The 21277-nt window shown below is 36.3% G+C and overlaps 1 protein-coding gene across 4 annotated transcripts in view; it reads left to right on the top strand.

The window, feature by feature from the left end:
- The window catches only part of TINAG (tubulointerstitial nephritis antigen), an 82088-nt gene that overhangs the window by 21276 nt on the left and 39535 nt on the right, over positions 1-21277 (top strand). For 3 of the 4 annotated variants that reach the window (XM_073224165.1, XM_073224163.1, XM_073224164.1), the window contains exons 5-9: positions 672-795; positions 4472-4622; positions 6565-6745; positions 8251-8296; positions 11333-11456. In XM_073224165.1, the coding sequence (XP_073080266.1) occupies positions 672-795; positions 4472-4622; positions 6565-6745; positions 8251-8296; positions 11333-11456 (626 nt within the window). Of the gene's footprint in view, positions 1-671; positions 796-4471; positions 4623-6564; positions 6746-8250; positions 8297-9350; positions 9665-11332; positions 11457-21277 lie in introns of those variants that run through there. The other variant, XM_037002504.2, reaches the window with a different exon arrangement.

The raw sequence follows: 21277 nt of genomic DNA, 5'->3' as shown, positions 1-21277 counted from the left end.
CATTTAGTTTGCTTTCGCAGAAGGACAGCAGCTGAAATGGACTCTCAGGACTTTAACATGGGATTTTAAGACATAATATTATTGTACATTTGGCATTACAAACTTCCTGAAGTCCTTTTTAATATTCCAGCATTTTATCACTATCAACTAATTGATCCTGGTTTTATTTCCCGGTGGCTGGTATACAATGGGTGTTCCTTGGGGCTGCAAGCATGTTAATGCAAAGTTGCCTTCAATGCATTATTTCAAAATTAATTTCACATGGAATCACATCCACACTCCAACAGAGGAGGGACGTACAAGTAAGTATTTATGAGGTCAAATTTAAATAACCTCATGCAGTCTTTGATGTGGTGACCAAAAGTCTGACCCAAGGTGGCGGAGCCTTTGATTGAAACTATTGCGCTCTCCTGTGACCCAGCAAAAGCATTCTGTGCGTGGTTCTAATGATTTTGCACTCTGCTATGGTTCCTTGCATTCAATTGCCATTTAAAACATATATGAGATAGAAATCCTACATCCCTAGTACTTTACAGAGATGCCATTCAGGAAACATGAGTGTACAAAATAAAAAAATGATGATCAATGTTATGCAAGGGTTTCGCATTTTCTTATAAAGGGTACAGGGATGCGTTGGAAGCGATCCAACCTGTCTGTCTCTTCTCCCTTAGGCTTCTCTACCTGCAACACGTGATCTTCCCGAGTTCTTTGTTGCCTCTTATAAATGGCCTGGCTGGACTCACGGCCCCTTGGATCAAAAAAACTGCGCCGCGTCATGGGCCTTTTCCACTGCAAGTAATAGTCACTTTGATTACTTCCTTATGATTTTCCCTTTGACTCTAGACCCCGGGAAGTAATTGGAAGGTTTTAAAATTTAGAATATTTAAAAGTGATTGTTGGGTCAGTTAAAATAAAATCTTCTTCTGACTATAGAAAGCAACCTGAAGATCATACAAAAAATCCATTTTTACTCTATTTCTAGGGCCCAGTTTTAAATAGAGAATAAAGCAGAAGAGCAACAAAGAAAAGTTGCCAAAATCAGTTCATGCTCTGAGAGTTAAGATCAGGTAATAAGAAGGATATAAGATTGCTTTTTGTCTATAATATTATCTATAATACTGATATGCATACCCATGGAATTCTTATATTCTTTTCTCCTTAAAAGATTTGAAAAATATACTTAAATATTAAAGTAATGTGAATGTAAAGTAAGATTTCAGAACTAAATGATAAGGGATGAAATGGATTTTATCTCATTTTAAATGAAAGCACATATGGAAGTTTTGACTCTAAGTGATATAACTGGGCTTTCAATCAGAGTAGCTTCCTAATGTGCTGCTGTTGTTTCAAAAGCATAAAGAACACCTATTTTTAGCTACTTTTCTATAAATTTGCAAGTCCAGTAGGTCACTACTCAAGCTAATCCCAAGATCTGGCCTCCAAATTACCTCAAAGGATTATTGGTTGTATCCCAGCAATTAAATTAAACCTAACATGATGTTAATTGGCTACAAAGATCTTTGTAAAACTAAGCTCTAGGTTTGAAGATAATTCCAAAAGAGTCTAAAACAGTCTGGCTACTGGACGCATTGTGAAATAAGTGCATAGTCTCTTAGAGAAGCCAGCTCTGAGGGGTGACACTCCTTGGGACAGAAAAGGATATAGTTTAAGTAGATTAGGACAGGTGAGGATCCTGTCCAAAGATACTGATATATTTGTTTAAATATCATTACTTCATAGTATCAGCTAATTTGCACTAGAAATAATACCTTTGGTCAAGCTTACCTCTGGAAAGGTCCCATCTGTGAGCTCTATGCTTCTGCCTCCTTGTTCCCCTGCAGAAATGGTGTCTAGTTGTCAGATGTTTGACGTCGCTGCACTGGGAATGCATATGGAGACCTCTTTGAGCCCTGTTTCAGATGAGTGGGAAGAGATTTAATCAGATAAATCTTTTGTCATTTGTATTCATGTGGTTAATATATCCTACTTCCTTCGTGATATATATGAGAATCTTGCTTGAAGTTCAAATTAGACCAGTATTTCTGAAAATGTCTTAGGAAAGATATTGGTGGTGAAATAGTAAGAGTAACTTGCTAAGCTAATTTGATAGTGGATTTTGGTGTCCCCATGTTACATCCCCACAGATGGCCTCAGCAAAGGGCTAAATCTGGATTTTGCCCCCTACGTAATTCACCAGAGAGAGTTTTTTTAAAATACTTTTGTGGTTTTAGAGGGCACAGTTTTATATTCTGTGTATTCAGTGTGGCAAATCAGGCTGGTGGTGTTTGTTTTAAGTAAAGAATAGATTAGGTTCTCTTAAAGATCTAGAAAATTATGTCAGGATGTATGGTTAAGATAAAAAAAAATTGTCTACAAGTAACCTAACAGCTATAAAATGGAATAAATAAGATATTTAAAAATATATACATATATAAAAGATTACAGCCAAATAAAATTCAAGCAAGATGTCAGACACTGAGGAGGTGAAGGAGTTTGGAATGGTGAGAGTGATTCGTGCTGCAGAGCAAGTTTGCGGTAATTACGTAAGCAAGTAAAACAATAGAGTGTACCTCAGAGGTACAGCCCCATAAACGTTTTCAAAAAAAAGAGTGCCAACAATTTGCGAAACTGAGTCATCCATAAACCTTCTGGCTTTTTCTAAGTATTTCAGATGAATTTGGGTTAAATATTCACTGATTTAGAAATGTTTACATAAGAAAAACACATTGCATACCATTAGAATTGAAAACATTGACCCTTTTGTTTGGTATCTACAGATTCATGAATCTGGAAGAGATTTTAGAGGTCACTTTTTTCAAGTGTTTGGTTTTATATAACAGACACAAATAGGTGAAGGGACTCACCCAAAGCCAAAAGCTGAGAAGTCTCAAAAAATGGGCCTGGAAGCCAGGTTTCTGACTTGACTACTGTGTTGCCTGCATTGTAAAAGTATTTTCTGAACCAAAGAACAATTACACTAACGTTTTAAACATTTGTACTTGATTCTGAACCCTTGTACTAAAAGTCAAAGTATCAAAGAATTTCTCTTTTTTTTATGAAATAGGAGATAATTTTCTTGAGAATAGCAGAGGTGGTAGTATAATGTCATTTGCTCCTGTGAAACATATCCTAGCATAGCAATAGTTGGGAATTGAGAGAAAGTAGGAAGTTGCAGATTCAACACCTACCGAGTGTCTGAAACGTGCCAGCAATTGCACCACTGAATTGTACATATGCTTAGTTATATAAAATCCATGTATATACAGAAATACATATGCAAATGAATTATTTTAAAATGGATTATTTTAGAATAATTCTAAATTCCAAAATGAATTATTCTGGAATAATTATAAATCTTGAGGGATTCCAGTACACAGACAATTTTGATGAGCAAAAGCTATAATTTCTGAGAAAATTGGATGGATAGAAGAAAGGTTATGACTTTGTTGTCTTTAATTAAGAGATTAAACCTTAAGAACAAGACTGTTTGAGGCATCCAACAACCACAGAAAATCTGTACCAAAATGGTAACCCCCAATTTTCTCATGACCTCATCACTCTGATTAGCCTATCATGGGAGTGTGATCAAAATGATAACAATGTGTAGTTTTCTGCTGCTGGTTGGTTAGTTTCTCTAGTCTATTATTCTATGAGGGCAGAATTATGACTCTCATTTCTTGTTCCTCATGGCAATTTCTAGTGCTTAGTACAATGACTGTCACCTAGTAGGTGGCTGATAAATAGGGGAAAGGAATGAACTTATTAATAATAAACATACTAGGGGAAAAATATACATATAAATAACAAGGTGAATTCTATGTCTACTGTAATAAGATTAGGGTCATGATTTTCAAGAATATTGTGAGCACAAAAGTGGGTTATGTAGCTTTTAGGTATTTTATAAGAGAGATTCTATTGGTCTGAAGTCTTAATAATGGTCTACTGGGTAATTAAATGGTCTCCTAGATATTAGCTTAAAAGCCAAGGATCTGAGTTATTACCATATATCATATTAAAATGGATATGTTTCCAATTAATATTTCTGTGGTCATCTTTTTTGATCTCATCAGTTATATTCATTTAAAATATATATATATTTATCCATGACTATAGGTAAAATATGTTCTAGGTGCAAGAGATACAAACGTAAGTAAGATATGGCTCTTGACCTCAAGGAGTTTCACTTGACAGATTTCTTAATGAAGAATTTGGAAGTATTTAGAGTATGAAAGGAACAAGGAACTGGAAAAGTCTTTGAAGTTGATAAAAAAATGGAGCAATGCCAAAACTGGACAAAAGTTATGATGGAAATTATGACACAATTGAACGTGCTGGAATACACAGATATATTAATGACCTTTTAATTTTAAATTACACGAAGTTTTGAAGACTAGTGTTGAATTCAAACAGAGTAGATTATTAGAAATACCATGTGCCATTTGAATATTAATCAACATTCTATTTAAAACAGGTGTGGCAGCTGACCGAATAGCAATTCAGTCTAAGGGGCGATACACAGACAATCTATCGCCTCAGAATTTGATCTCTTGCTGTGTCAAAAACCATCACGGATGCAACAGTGGAAGCATCGATAGGGCTTGGTGGTACCTGAGAAAACGTGGGTAAATAGCTGCCCAACATGTGTTTCTAGGATTCTTATGAGGGCTGCTTGGGGTTAGAATAAGAAAAAAAATATTTCAAGGTCTTTAACCAAAAGATCTATAAATATATATGTTACTTCTGTATAAATATGTGTACTGTATTTGAATATACATTGTATTTAGTGACTACTGAGGCTATCAGATATTGGAAACAATTCTTTGAAGAATGTATACATTCTTAGCTAAATTCATAGGAAGACACAAGTAAGCTTGTCTTCTTGTTGCTCTAGGCCAAACTGGTTCTACTGAGTCCCCATGGATACAGAGTAGTTGATGTTACTAGTACCTCAGTTGAGACTTTCAGTTACCCAAGTAGATGAATAGATAACTCCAGGTTAAATTAGATTATGATCAGATGAATAAAAAAAGGAAGAAATTTGTAGTGGTCTCAACTCATCAACAACATTGTCACTGTCTTTATGAGAAAAGGCACCTTGCATATCCTTGCTCTCATGTAGTCTGATAAACCTGCACAGCATCTCTGTGTCTACTCGAAGAGCTAATGTACTTAAATACTGAGTCATTCGGCTAAGAAAACTGCAACAGATAGCTAGCAGTGTATATAGTTACTGCTCACCTGCTCTTTCCTCCTTCACTGAGTGTGTTGTGTCTGCTATAGAACAGTTAGGTCCTATGGGAGTGGGGTATTAGGTATTGACGGGTGTCAATAAGTTTCTTAAATCTGTTATCATATATTTTGCTTAATAGATGATGTTTAAAATGGATAAACTGGGCTGATGCCTTCCTAGTAGTGTTTTGCTGGCTTCTGTTTTGCACTATGATAACAATTAAAACTGTTTAGGAGCTTAAAAATATAAATTCACATTGAGACCCAACTAAATCTCATCATACTAGTCTTTTCAGATTAACATAACAAAATACCATAAACTGGTTGGCTTAGATAACAGGCATTTATTTCTCATAGTTCTGGAGGCTGAGAAGCCCAACAATAAGCTTTGGCTGATTCATTTCCTGCTGAGAGCCCTCTTTCCTGGCTTATCCTTTCCTTGTGTCTTCATATGGCAGACAGACAGCTCTAGGGTCCCTTCCTTGTTTAATAGGGACATTCATACATGATGAAGGCTCCACCTTCATGATCTCATTCAAAACTAATTATCTTTTAAAGACCCCCATCTCCACATACCATCACATTGGGGTTAGGGCTTCAAACACATGAATTTGGGGTGACAATCCAATCCATAGCACTCGTTATTCCACAGTAACACATTTAATGCAAGATTTTTTTGGAAGTGTTTAGTATTTTTAATGACTTTGCTTTTATCACGTTCAGATTTTCTTACTCTATTGATATTTGTATTTTCTTGAAGCAATTCTATTGGGTATGTCTATGTCCAGTTCAACATTGAATATATAAAAAACAAATTTCATTCTTTATTTTTCTTACCATCTTCTTCTATATTCAATGACTTATGTTAGAGTTGTTGCCAAATGATTTGTACTTTCCTATATTCAGTTTCAAAATCAGAAATCAAAATTATTTTATCTTTTGTATAATATATATATCTAGTAACATTTCACTTTATTTACTTTTAATATTATATTAGTTTATACTATTTCTCCCAAAGTATCATGAACTATAGACCCAAAATAATTGAAGTCTTATGAGAAAGTATCTGTAACTTAATACAAATGTTAAACAAAATCCTTAATTCAGAAACTTCCATAATTTTAAAGGTTTTTAAAGTATAATGAAGAAATAAGAGGGGGCAGGCAATAGTGTTGTGTCATTGAACTGCTGTGTTGGGATTATCAACATTTTGAAAGTTATACATATAAGTAGCCATAATGATTTATGAATGCTTAATTCAATAAAATTGCATATATAAGATATCATGGTATTTTCCTAAGTATTGCATTTATTTTCTTTGCTTATTCCTCGTAGGCTGGTATCCCATGCCTGCTATCCACTTTTCAAGGACCAAAATGCTACCAATAGTGGCTGCGCCATGGCAAGTAGGTCTGACGGCCGGGGAAAACGGCATGCCACGAAACCATGTCCCAACATCATCGAGAAATCTAATAGGATCTACCAATGTTCTCCTCCCTATAGAGTCTCTTCCAACGTAAGTCTAAATGGCAACAATCAACAATGGTTGACTTTCTCAAATACATATATATAACTCTTATGACTAAAACGACTTAAAAACTATTATTTTCTAAAATAACGCTCTATTTTCAGGCATAATTTTTGGCATTCTTTAAGTGTTCATTAAAAACTTCCAGTTTGGGTGTGATTTTGATTTTTGTAATATCAGCAGTATAAATGACTGGTTTAAATTTTAAAAAGGCAAAGGAAATAGAATTTTAAAATTATGTTTTATATATATTTATATACTTGAGAAATAAAAGCTAAATCAAATCCTTTTTTTCATTAACTTTTTTGTGACAGTGGCTCATTTTATTAATTCTTTCCCCTACTCAACAAAACAATTGAAGAGGACATAGGTGTAATGGAGAAAAGACCCTCTCAGATTCCAGTTTGTTGTGTTAAAAGCCTGTGCAAAGTTTTTTCCAGCATATCAGAGTTACCCGGACCATCTCACTTTCAGAATATCCGAACCTTTAGTGGCTTCCAATTACCTGCAGAAAACAAATCGGTATTCTTACCATGACATACATGACTTCTCATGATTTGGTGCTCACCTATGCTTGTACAGCGTCATGCTGGCTAGCACCTACCCTTCTACTGTCCATAATTCTCCTGATAAATAGGACTACTGTCTGTTCTCTAGATATACCAGTTTCTTCCATGCATCTCTACTTAGCCAAGCAGTGATTCCTCTGACCCAAATTGCTATCCCACCTATTTGCATCTGGCCAAATGCCACACGTGTGTCAAGGCCCAGGTCGAAACTTCATTTTCTCTGTGAAGTTTTCTTGACTCCTAGGTAGCATGAATTTCCCTTTCTTTTCTGCATCCCTGGCACTTTGTGCTTATCTCTATAATAGAACTTAGAGCAACATCCAGTTAGTTGCATTATTGTCTCTCTACTCCACCAAAATGTAAATACCTTGAGGTTAGGTGCAGGATCAGTATTAGCTTCTGTCCTAGTTTCCTGTATGTACTCTGTGATCAGTGTATGTAAGTGAATGAATGAATGACCCACCTTTTTTCTAAGGTCTGTATCACACAGTGGGTGATAACAGAAAATAGAAATATTTTATGCTAAAGCTACACTGAGGGACCTTACTAAACAATCATCTGGCATCATTCTTGTGATCAGAGAATGGAAATGACACTAATCTCCATTGATAAAACATGGTTTTAACTTAATTTCTTTGTGACCATGAAAAGTTATTACTACATTTTCTCTTCATTTAAAAGTTATTATCAGTGGTAAAAGTCAATGAAACAAATGGTGCATCTTGTCATAAGCAATTTCATCAATGTGGCATTTCACACGTGAGTATTTTAAGGCATGGTTAAAAGTAAATTACAAGTGGTCAAGGCACATTGGATTGATTGTGTAACTCCTAAATTGACTGTAGAATACCTAACATTATATACTTAACAATACACTTATTATGCTCTGATAAAAATAATGATGCTTAATATTTTTCCTTCCAGGAAACTGAGATAATGAAAGAAATCATGCACAATGGACCAGTTCAAGGTAATCTTAAATGAAATGAAGTTGTATCTTATTTATATCTTTAATAAACAACATTAAATTTTAACTCATGTAAAAGGAGCTTAAAAAAGACAGAAAATTTTTACTTTTTGAGTGTTGATGAGGGTTTGGCAGTTCTCAGATCAATGCAATTATAGGAGATATGCTCACCCAATAACTTCATTAGCTGTCATTTTATTTTAAGAAGGTAGACTCACTCAAATTCTTAAATATTAAAGATATATTGGACAAAATATTCTGCCAGGTTTTTTCCAAGTGATCATGGGCCAGACAGTCTTACATAAAATGCTAAGTGATGGAGCTCATTTAAACTTTCAGTTATGTTTAAGAATCATATATAAAGTTAGAAATTTTCTAAGCTTCATTTTAAATGGATTAGATAATAGATTGAAAAAATATCAAGGTTTCGCAGTAGAAAAGAGTAGTTTTTCTTTTTCTATAAGCTCAACATAAACCAAATTAGCTAGTATGATTTTATGTTTTATGAAAGGCTTTTTTATTTTGATCAATTTTACAAATGTGTTGTGGGAGTAAAATAATAGTAAATAAGAAAATAATATGCTGATTTACTATATATTGACTTATTTTTAATATACAATTTCTGATACAGAGTTCCTATGCTTACTTTATGAATTTTATTTTGCAACAATGCAAGAATAAAGATGAGTGCATAGTGTACATTCCTTGTATTAAATATTGCCTTGATGGAAATTCAGGCTGTGAATACTAAGTAAATTTAAATTAACCAAATACATTTAAATAAACCAAAATTAAATTCAAAACATTTGATATATACCTAAGGAACTATTGGCCTGTATTTATTTTTGTTTTTCTGAATGCTGACCTAATTAGTATTGCTTCCACAACTAACAGGAACCATGGTTCTAAAATTACGTCAGAAGAATTTTCAGTGATTATTTATCACTGCTTAACATTTATTGAAAAAATGAAGCTTACATTAAATGTGTCCTGAATTTAATTTTAAAACTTAACACAAAACCTAAAACAAATGAAGAAAACATGTTTTTCTCCTTAGAGTTATGCAATGTTTGTTGGCTGTGATAAGAGCTGGAGAATTCACGTGCAATTTAAATGTACACCTCAGTAAGTGGAGTTTGTGTGAGAAACTTAAAGGAACAAAAGCATTTGAACTCAAGGCTGAATTCGAAATCCCAATTTTGACATTTGCTACTGCAATTAATTTGGACACATTATTTAACTTCTCTGATTCTTCAAATCATTGTACTGCTGCTTCAAGTTTCTTTCCATCAGTCAAAAGAATTTGGACAGTCATTGTTTAAGATGGAGAAACACTTCAGGTTTGTTTGATGGTCAGATATTTAAATGGTCATGCATGTCACATCAAGAATCAAAAATAAAGAGATACTATTGGAAAATAATGAAGTTGAAATCCAAATTACTCCACATCCGTTTAACAAATGTTTGTTGAGAACTTGCCTCCTGCCAGCCTGAGCCAGGAGCAGGGATAGATCTGCCATCAGGGTGGGCTCCCCGCTGCCCTCAGGTGTGTTCTCATCTGTGTAATAAGTTTACTGCAGTTTCTGAAAGTAAAATTACTCTTTAGTAGCTTATATTCATAGCTATATGTTTATAGGTTCATCAAGTCTGTTTTGATGCCACCTGAACAAAGGAGCCACCTTCAAGTTATTTGGGATGGCCTCTCACCCAAATTCAGGTGGCAATGTTTTTCAGCAATGAAGAGCATTTTATTCATAGTGTTTAGAGAGTTGAGAAGAGCTAAAGGAGTCAGTGGTTCAATAGAAGAGAAAAAAACACTAGCAATACCTGCACATATTTATAAATGCTAGTTGACTCATCTTGCTATAGATGCAACATGATTGTCTGGACATTGAGTGCCTGGGCTAATGTAAAACATTTTCCTCTTAGTATTAAAGAATTTAAAAGGCAATGGAATGACAAATAAATAACACTATGGGCATAAATCATTAGGATTAAAATTATGTTTAGGCATTGGAAAGAGAACAAAAGTAAAGATCTGCATGGAGCACAGTTACAAAAATTCTTAGAATCCTATGGAATGTGTTTTAAAGCAGATAAAGATGATTTAAGCTCTGAGAATATTTGAATAGCATTAGAAAAGGCATGGAACATTAAAAAAAACTGGAACACTGAAAAGCTATGTTTGGAGTAGAAGCTTCATTTTTGAATATCTATTGAATGCTAGTGACCTTAGTTCTTATTTTATTTAAAACACATGTCAAACTAAGATAGACAAGCATTGCACACAGTTATCAAGGTGTACTTCTCTAGTCCCAACTAAAAATATTTTCAATTCACATCTCCTAGAAGAGAAGTTTAAAGTCTTCACTGTGAATTGCCTAAGCCCTTGAACAAAGCAGTACACAATACAGAGAAGAAGTAATCTAGGCTGGGGAATGAAGGAGAGCTTTATAAAGTGAAAGCTCTTACTTTCTAAAGAATACAACATTGGCTTAGCTCTCCAGAGATGCAAGGATGAAAGCTTGTCAGCGTATTGTTTTGCCAAGGATTTGATTTTTATTCAAATTCACCAAGGAAGAGTTTGTATATACTTCTAAGGATTAAGGACAATTACTTTAAGCCCTGTTTACTAGGTTCACCCTTCACTGCTGGCTTAATTGGAATTTTAGAGACTCGTGGTGAAGGCCAAGGTTAATGGAATAATAGCAATCACTAGCCAAGCATCATGGGCCTTTGCTGCAAGGGGCTCAGTTCCTGGATATAGTGCTTCTGTCAATTAAGAATAGATGGTGTTCTAAAAGTATAATGTGTAATTAAGTAATATTCCAGAAAGCTAAAAGTTGTTTTATAAGAGAACAAGAAAATATTTCAGCCAATTAAAAATTAAGTAGGAAAGAAAATGAAGCTGGATTGCAAAATCCCTTGTTAGATTCTATTCTTGGCGATTTTTCCATTGATTGTTCTGTGAGAATTTCTAGGGGTTTTACAAATAATTGTTTAAAACCACCTCACTTATCTTGTTGGGTTTTATTTCAGCTATAATGAGAGTCCATGAGGATTTCTTCCATTATAAGACAGGGATATATAGACATGTTACCGGCACAAATGAAGAATCAGAAAAATATCAAAAACTTCAGACACATGCAGTCAAACTCACTGGGTAAGGCCATTTCTTAAAATCTTCATTGAATGTTTTTGTAAAATGATCTGAAAATGTGCTTTCACAGTGCTTCAGAATTTCCCTTGGTATAAAGGTTCTGATGTGTATTAAAAATTATCTAAGCCTTGACACTGTTTATTCACTATTTAAAAGTCCTGTTAAAAGGTAATACAATATTCTGAGAGTATGACCATTTCCTTTCTTTCACACACTTGTGAATGTGCCCTAAAAATCTGTTCTAAGGGCAAGAGAAATATACCATTGGAATAATTCTACATACGGCATAATCAAAGGAAGGGTACAAATCCAAGATGCATTAGGATTTGGGGAGAAGGTTTTAGATGGAATTACAAGTGGTAGAGATCAAGCAGGAAGAGAGGGAAGGGTCACCTTTAATCCAATGTAAGATTATTTTTTTATATTCTTGTGAGAACTGTGAAAATTACATTTATCATATTTGTGAGTAAAATATATTAATCTCTGCAAGGGGAAGAAACAGTTTCAAAAGTTGGTTGCATTTCAAGAGTAAGTCAGGTCACAAGCAGACCCTACTTAAAAAAGAAGTGTGGTTATCTGAAACCTGTCTCCTTAGCAAACTCATTCTGACTGTGCCCAGTTTTCAAACTCTTCCTCAAAATGTCTCACTCCAATTCAAATGAAATGCTGCAGAAAAGGTTTGGGACTTTTTGTTTATTTCCATTCCGATCTTCACTTTTCTCCTCATGCCTACTATGGTAAATAACTTCATTCCTATTGAACACGTCCTTCTTGTCTGAATTTGATTGAACCTGTACCAAACAACCTCAGCTACCACCGAATTGTTACCTTCTGCTCAGCGATCTTAGAGGCCTGAGATAGTTTCCTGTTACTTTACTTTTTTAGATCATATGGTGCAAGGTGCTTGCCTTAATTTTTGAAAATAGTGTCACTTCTTATTTTTTATTTTTATTTTATTTTATTTTTTATTTTTTATTAATTTTATTTTGGTATCATTAATCTACAATTACATGAAGGACATTATGTTTACTAGGTTCCCCCCTTCACCAAGTCCCCCCAACATACCCGTTCACAGTCACTGTCCATCAACATAGTAAGATGCTGTAAAATCCCTACTTGTCTTCTCTGTGTTGCACAGCCCTCCCCGTGCCCCACCACACACACTGTACATGTTAATCGTAATGCCCCCTTTCTTTTTTCCCGCCCTTATCCCTCCCTTCCCACCCATCCTCCCCAGTCCCTTTCCCTTTGGTAACTGTTAGTCCATTCTTGGGTTCTGTGCTTCTGCTGCTATTTTGTTCCTTCAGTTTTCTTTTGTTCTTATGCTCCACATATGAGTGAAATCATTTGGTATTTGACCTTCTCCGCCTGGCTTATTTCACTGAGCATAATACCCTCTAGCTCCATCCATGTTGTTGCAAATGGTAGGATCTGTTTTTTTCTTATAGCTGAGTAATTTCCATTGTGTATATGTACCACATCTTCTTTTTCCATTCATCTACTGATGGACACTTAGGTTGCTTCCATACCTTGGCTATTGTAAATAGTGCAGCGATAAACATAGCGGTGCATCTGTCCTTTTCAAACTGGAGTGCTGCATTCTTGGGGTAAATTCCTAGAAGTGGAATTCCTGGGTCAAATGGTATTTCTATTTTGAGCTTTTTGAGGAACCTCCATACTGCTTTCCACAATGGTTGAACTAATTTACATTCCCACCAGCAGTGTAGGAGGGTTCCCCTTTCTCCACAACCTCGCCAACATTTGTTGTTGTTTGTTTTTTGGATGGTGGCCATCCTTACTGGTGTGAGGTGATATCTCATTGTGGTTTTAATTTGCATTTCTCTGATGACAAGCGATGTGGGGCATCTTTACATGTGTCTGTTGGCCATCTGAATTTCTTCTTTAGAGAACTGTCTATTCAGCTCCTCTGCCCATTTTTTAATTGGATTATTTGCTTTTTGTTTGTTTGTTGAGGAGCGTGAGCTCTTTATATATGTCAACCCTTTATTGGATCTGTCATTTATGAATGTATTCTCCCATACTGTAGGGTACCTTTTTGTTCTATTGATGGTGTCCTTTGCTGTACAGAAGCTTTTCAGCTTGATATAGTCCCATTTGTTCATTTTTGCTTTTGTTTTCCTTGCTCGGGGAGATATGTTCAAGAAGAGGTCACTCACATTTACATCTAAGAGATTTTTGCCTATGTTTTTTTCTAAGAGTTTAATGGTTTCATGACTTACATTCAAGTCTTTGATCCTTTTTGAATTTACTTTTGTGTATGGGGTTAGATGGTGATCCAGTTTCATTCTCTTATATGTAGCTGTCCAGTTTTGCCAGCACCATCTGTTGAAGAGACTGTTATTTCCCCATTGTATGTCCATGGCCCCTTTATCAAATATTAGTTGACCATATATGTTTGGGTTAATGTTTGGAGTCTCTATTCTGTTCCATTGGTCTGTGGCTCTGTTCTTATGCCAGTACCAAATTGTCTTGATTACTGTAGCTTTGTAGTAGAGCTTGAAATTGGGGAGTGAGATCCCCCCCACTTTATTCTTCCTTCTCAGGATTGCTTTAGCTATTTGGGGTCTTTGGTGTTTCCATATGAGTTTTTGAACTATTTGTTCCAGTTCATTGAAGAATGCTGTTGGTAATTTGATAGGGATTGCATCAAATCTGTATATTGCTTTGGGCAGGATGGCCATTTTGACAATATTAATTATTCCTAGCCAGTAGCATGGGATGAGTTTCTATTTCTTAGTGACCTCTTTAATTTCTCTTAAGAGTGTCTTATAGTTTTCAGGGTATAGGTCTTTCACTTCCTTGGTTAGGATTATTCCTAGGTATTTTATTCTTTTTGATGCTATTGTGAATGGAATTATCTTCCTGATTTCTCTTTCTATTTATTGTTAGTGTATAGGAAAGCCACAGATTTCTATGTGTTAATTTTGTATCCTGCAACTTTGCTGTATTCCGATATCAGTTCTAGTAGTTTTGAAGTGGAGTCTTTAGGGTTTTTTATGTACAATATCATGTTATCTGCAAATAGTGATAGTTTAACTTCTTCTTTACCAATCTGGATTCCTTGTATTTCTTTGTTTTCTCTGATTGCTGTAGCTAGGACCTCCAGTACTATGTTGAATAACAGTGGGGAGAGTGGGCATCCCTGTCTTGTTCCTGATCTTAAAGGAAAAGCTTTCAGCTTATCACTGTTAAGTATGATGTTGTCTGTGTGTTTATCATATATGGCCTTTATTATGTTGAGGTACTTGCCCTCTATACCCATTTTGTTGAGAGTTTTTATCATGAGTGGATGTTGAATTTTGTCGAATGCTTTTTCAGCATCTATGGAGATGATCATGTGGTTTTTGTCTTTCTTTTTGTTGATGTGGTGGATGATGTTGATGGATTTTCGAATGTTGTACCATCCTTGCATCCCTGGAATGAATCCCACTTGGTCATGGTGTACAATCCTTCTGATGTATTTTTGAATTCGGTTTGCTAATATTTTGTTGAGTATTTTTGCATCTACATTCATCAGGGATATTGGTATGTAGTTTTCTTTTTTGGTGGGGTCTTTGCCTGGTTTTGATATTACGGTGATGTTGGCTTCATAAAATGAGTTTGGGAGTATTCCCTCCTCTTCTACTTTTTGGAAAACTTTAAGGAGAATGGGTATTATGTCTTCTCTGTATGTCTGATAAAATTCCGAGGTAAATCCATCTGCCCGGGGGTTTTGTTCTTTGGTAGTGTTTTGATTACCGCTTCAATTTCGTTGCTGGTAATTGGTCTGTTTAGATTTTCTGTTTCTTTGGAAGGTTGTATTTTTCTAGGAAGTTTTCCATTTCTCCTAGGTTTCCCAGCTTGTTAGCATATAGGTTTTCATAGTACTCCCTAATAATTCTTTGTATTTCTGTGGGGTCCGTAGTGATTTTTCCTTTCTCGTTTCTGATTCTGTTGATTTGTATTGACTCTCTTTTCCTCTTAATAAGTCTGGCTAGAGGCTTATCTATTTTGTTTATTTTTTCGAAGAACCAGCTCTTGGTTTCATTAATTTTTTCTTGTTTTATTTTTCTCAATTTTATTTATTTCTTCTCTGATCTTTATTATGTCCCTCCGTCTGCTGACCTTAGGCCTCCTTTGTTCTTCTTTTTCCAATTTCGATAATTGTGACATTAGACCATTCATTTGGAATTGTTCTTCCTTCTTTAAATATGCCTGGATTGCTATATACTTTCCTCTTAAGACTGCTTTTGCTGTGTCCCACAGTAGTTGGGGCTTTGTGTTGTTGTTGTTGTTTGTTTCCATATATTGCTGGATCTCCATTTTAATTTGGTCATTGATCCATTGATTATTTAGGAGTGTGTTGTTAAGCTTCCATGTGTTTGTGAGCCTTTTTGCTTTCTTTGCACAATTTATTTCTAGTTTTATGCCTTTGTGGTCTGAAAAGTTGGTTTGTAGGATTTCAATCTTTTAGAATTTACTGAGGCTCTTTTTGTGGCCTATTATGTGGTGTATTCTGGAGAATGTTCCATGTGCACTTGAGAAGAATGTGTATCCTGTTGCTTTTGGATGTAGAGTTCTGTAGATGTCTATTAGGTCCATCTCTTCTAGTGTGTTGTTCAGTGCCCCTGTGTCCTTACTAATTTTCTGTCTGGTGGATCTGTCCTTTGGAGTGAGTAGTGTGTTGAAGTCTCCCCACATGAATGCATTGCATTCTATTTCCTCCTTTAATTCTGTTAGTATTTGTTTCACATATGCTGGTGCTCCTGTGTTGGGTGCATATATATTTAGAATGGTTATATCCTCTTGTTGGACTGAGCCCTTTATCATTATGTAATGTCCTTCTTTATCTTTTGTTGCTTTCTTTATTTTGAAGTCTGTTTTGTCTGATGCCAGAATTGCAACACCTACTTTCTTCTATTTGTTGTTTGCCTGAAATATCTTTTTCCATCTCTTGACTTTAAGTCTGTGCATGTCTTTGAGTTTGAGGTGAGTCTCTTGTAAGCAGCATATGGATGGGTCTTGCTTTTTTATCCATTCTATTACTCTGTGTCTTTTGATTGGTGAATTCAGTCCATTTACATTTAGGGTGATTATTGAAAGGTATGTACTTATTGCCATTGCAGGCTTTAAGTTTGTGGCTACCAAAGGTTCTAGGTTGGCTTCTTTACTATCTTACTGTCTAACTTAACTCGCTTATTGAGCTATTATAAACACGGTCTGATGATTCTTTATTTCTCTCCCTTCTTATTCCTCCTCCTCCCTTCTTCATATGTTGTGTGTTTTGTTCTGTGCTCTCTTTAGGAGTGCTCCCATCTAGAGCAGTCCCTGTAAGATCCTGTAGAGGTGGTTTGTGGGAGGCAAATTCCCTCAACTTTTGCTTGTCTGGGAATTGTTTAATCCCTCCTTCATATTTAAATGATAGTCGTGCTGGATACAGTAGTCTTGGTTCGAGGCCCTTCTGTTTCATTGCATTAAGTATATCATGCCATTCTCTTCTGGCCTGTAGGGTTTCTGTTGAGAAGTCTGATGATAGCCTGATGGGTTTTCCTTTGTAGGTGACCTTTTTTTTCTCTCTGGCTGCCTTTAATACTTTGTCCTTGTCTTTGATCTTTGCCATTTTAATTACTGTGTGTCTTGGTGTTGCCCTCCTTGGATCCCTTGTCATGGGAGTTCTGTGTACCTCTGTGGTCTGAGCGGCCATTTCCTCCCCTAGTTTGGGGAAGTTTTCAGCAATTATTTCTTCAAAGATACTTTCTATCCCTTTTTCTCTTTCTTCTTCTTCTGGTACCCCTATAATGCGGATATGTTCCATTTCCATTGGTCACTCAGCTCTCTTAGAATTCTTTCATTCCTGGAGATCCTTTTATCTCTCTCTGCATCAGCTTCTCTGCGTTCCTGTTCTCTGTTTTCTAGTCCATTAATGGTCTCTTGCATCTCATCCATTCTGCTTTGAAGTCCTTCCAGAGCTTGTTTTATTTCTGTATTCTCCCTCCTTAGTTTTTGCGTATTTCTCTGCAAGTCCATCAGCATGGTTATGACTTTTGTTTTGAATTCTTTTTCAGGAAGACTGGTTAAATCTATCTCCCCAGGTTCCTTCTCAGGGGAAGATGTAACAGATGTCGAAGCTGTCTGGGTTAGTCTTGTCTGGATCAGATTTTTTTGCCTTTTCATGTTGATAGGTGCAGTGGTATTCTATTGACATGTCTGTCAGCTGGGAGAGCCTAGACTTTTTCCAATTGCTCCTGGCCTTTCTTTACTGGGACAACTGCGACCCGTAGTGGCTTGTGCTGGGCAGTTGCGTGTAGACTGGGTCTCTGTATCTTGCCCGGCTGGTATGGAGGAAGCTCCCTTGCTGTGGGCCTGGCCAGCGTCAGGCTGCTGCTCTGCTATGGCGTGGCCCCAGAGGGGTAGTGGATGGGGAGCTGTTTGGCTATTTACCTCTGTGAGGGGTCTCAGAGCTGTTGCCCAGGGGGTTAGTGTGCCCGGAGTTCCCTGGAATTTCCAGCTGCTGGACTGTGACCCGGGGTGCTTCCATCCAGCAGTGGAGTCTCTGTCACTTTAAGACTTTCAAAAAGCACTCGCTTTTCTTTGTCCCAGAGGCGCTGGCTGTGGGACCTGCTCACAGGTCTTACTGTCCTGCTTCCCTAGTTTCCAGCACCCCACGCATGCACTGTGTGTCTGCGCTCTGGTGCGGATGGCTAGGGCTGGGTGTTCAGCAGTCCTGGGCTCCCTCTCCCTCCCCACTCCAACACCTCTCCTCCCGCCGGGAGCTGGGGTGAGGGGCACTCAGGTCTCGCAGGGCCGGAGCTTGTATCTTACACCTTTCACCAGGCACTGGGTTCTCGCAGGTGTGGATGTAGTCTAGCTGTTGTTCTGTGTCTTCTGGTCTCTCTTTTAGGGACAGTTGTATTTGTTGTATTTTCAAAAATATATGTGTTTTTGGGAGGAGATTCCCACTGTCCTACTCATGCCACCATCTTGGCTCCGCCCCTCACTTTTTAAATAAAATGCATATATATATATATATAATGTATGCCTGCTCACAGAAATTCATGACCTAAAAAGAGGATAGAAAAAAAACAAACCCAAATCATATTAACCTCCCAAAATCATTATTAAAATTTGGTGAAAAACATGTCAGATACATCTCTCTGTTTCACTCTGATGATTAAAAACTGAGAGAGACAAACAAAAAGAAACACAAGATAGGATAATGGCATTTGAAAATACTAACCTTCAGGTTAATTTTACATTAATTTAATGAAATGAAATGATATAAAATGAGATATTTTTGGTTCAACATAAGAGATGCTACTTCCCAAAGAATCCTTTGCAGTTAAGAAAAAAAAAAATAGGTTAAAAGAGGTTGGAGTACTAATACTTTTTTTTTTTTTTTGTGAGGGCATCTCTCATATTTATTGATCAAATGATTGTTAACCACAATAAAATTCTGTATAGGGGGATCAATGCTCAATGCACAATCATTAATCCACCCCAAGCCTAATTCTCGTCAGTCTCCAATCTTCTGAAGCATAACGAACAATTTCTTACATGGAGAACAAATTCTTACATAGTGAATAAGTTACATGGTGAACATTACAAGGGCAGTCATCACAGAGGCTTTTGGTTTTGATCATGCATTATGAACTATAAACAGTCAGTTCAAATATGAATATTCATTTGATTTTTATACTTGATTTATATGTGGATACCACATTTCTCTCTTTATTATTATTATTTTTAATAAAATGCTGAAGTGGTAGGTAGATACAAGATAAAGGTAGAAAACATAGTTTAGTGTTGTAAGAGAGCAAATGTAGATGATCAGGTGTGTGCCTGTAGACTGTGTGTTAATCCAAGCTAGACAAGGACAATAAAACATCCACGTGTGCAGAAGATTTCTCTCAGAACAGGGGAGGGAGGTTCTAAGCCTCACCTCTGTTGATCCCCATTTTCTCATCTGATGGCCCCCCTGCGACTGTGCATGTCTTAGGTTGTTCCCCCCTTGAGGAATCTTACCCGTCTCTGGCTAACCAGTCATCTTCCGGGGCCATACAGGGAAATGTTAAGTTGGTAAGTGAGAGAGAAGCCTTATTGTTTGAAAAGGTTAGCTTTTTACTTCTTTGCGTATTTTATGCCCTGTGGCTTCTATGCCCAGCATTTGTCTTGAGGTATCTTTACCACTTGGAAGAATTATGATACTCGGTAAATTCGATATGAGGCACGAATTCTACTTAAGGGTTATAATTAGGAAGGAAGAAGAAAAGCTATAGAAGTAGCAGGTGGAAGAAAACCTGGGAAGATTGATTACTTCCTTGACATACCTTCTTGTAGAGTAACTTCAGCATGTATAGGTTTTAAACTACTAATTAAATTGCACACACACATTAACATAATAGGAGTACAGTTACATAACCAAAGCATACCTGTAATTACCAGCCATCTCCAGTGAAACCAAGAAAACCAGTTAGGCACCTTAGGCATTTGTGAAAACTTATCTATAATATGGTGAATATTGTCCAGCTGAACTTGAACAGTCTGAGAGAAATCAGACAAATTAAAACAACCCATTCCTGGGAACTGTTCACATCCCATATGTTCTTTTAACAGTAAATAGTCTGTAGTTGTAAGATTTTGGAGCGCTACAACTTGCACTTCTCCTAATTCTTGGTTGAGTTCCAACAGTTTAGATCCAGTCAAATTTGTTGTTTTGCTGTATGCACAGGCCAGCTTAGATATCTCCTTCTTCATTCCCATGGCAAGTCCAGGAACTGGTGGGATGAGTGCATCTACACCTGTAGCAGTGCATGGATCTTTGTTGGGGTTTTTTGATGGTCATCTTCTGGCATGAGTCTTCCTGAAGTGCTGATGTTGGAAGTTCTTTTTCATATCATATCTTAGTTCATTTTCAGGGTAGCCAAATTAGGCTTTGATCCTCTGTATAAACACAAACAGACCCTATGCCTACACTTTTATATGCCCTTTATATCATTGTGTAGAACTCATTGGAGGTCACCACACAGGAACTGCTTTTTTTTTAAATCATTAATCTACACTTACATGATGAATATTTTGTTTACTAGGCTCTCCCCTATACCAGGTCCCCCCTATATACCCTTTTACAGTCACTGTCCATCAGCATAGCAAAATGTTGTAGAATCACTACTTGTCTTCTCTGTGTTGTACAGCCCTCCCCTTTCTCCCACCCCCGCATGCATGCTAATCTTAATACCCCCCTTTTCCCCTTTTTCTCCCCCTCCCTTATCCCTCCCTACCCACCCATACTAATACATTTTTAACCACATATTTCATTTGCATGTCATATCTATTGATTCATGAAGACAAATTGAGGAAATTTATCCTTCTTCCCAGCTCTTAAAATTCTCATCTCTCCTCCTTGCATACATCTTATATTTGTTAGTAATATTATTGTTTGTACATATTAAAGGATTACAAACTTTGTATTCTGTTCTGAAACCATAATATCCATAGTTGTTTATACTTTATTGTTTATGGATGGAGTCAATGAAAAGCAAATATCTTTTGATGGTGGCTTCTTGGTCCTTGAGTTTAATTTTTATTAATTATTTTATTGGGTGAAATTTATTTTCCACTAACTATACATTAAAAAATTAATCAAGAAGTGCTCTTAATGTCTATGGTCCATAATTTCTTGCACATCTGAGGAAGTGTTTGTTTCCTTTCAATTCACTAAAACTTTATTAGGTATAAATAGTGGGACTACTGAACTTTCACAACTTTACAGATGTTGCTCTAGGTTGCTAGCATTGAGTTTTACTGCAGAAAAATCTCTGATCAAC

Source organism: Manis javanica, chromosome 16, assembly GCF_040802235.1.
Source record: "Manis javanica isolate MJ-LG chromosome 16, MJ_LKY, whole genome shotgun sequence".
NCBI lineage: Eukaryota > Metazoa > Chordata > Mammalia > Pholidota > Manidae > Manis > Manis javanica.
This window is presented reverse-complemented; position numbering and strand designations above follow the sequence as displayed.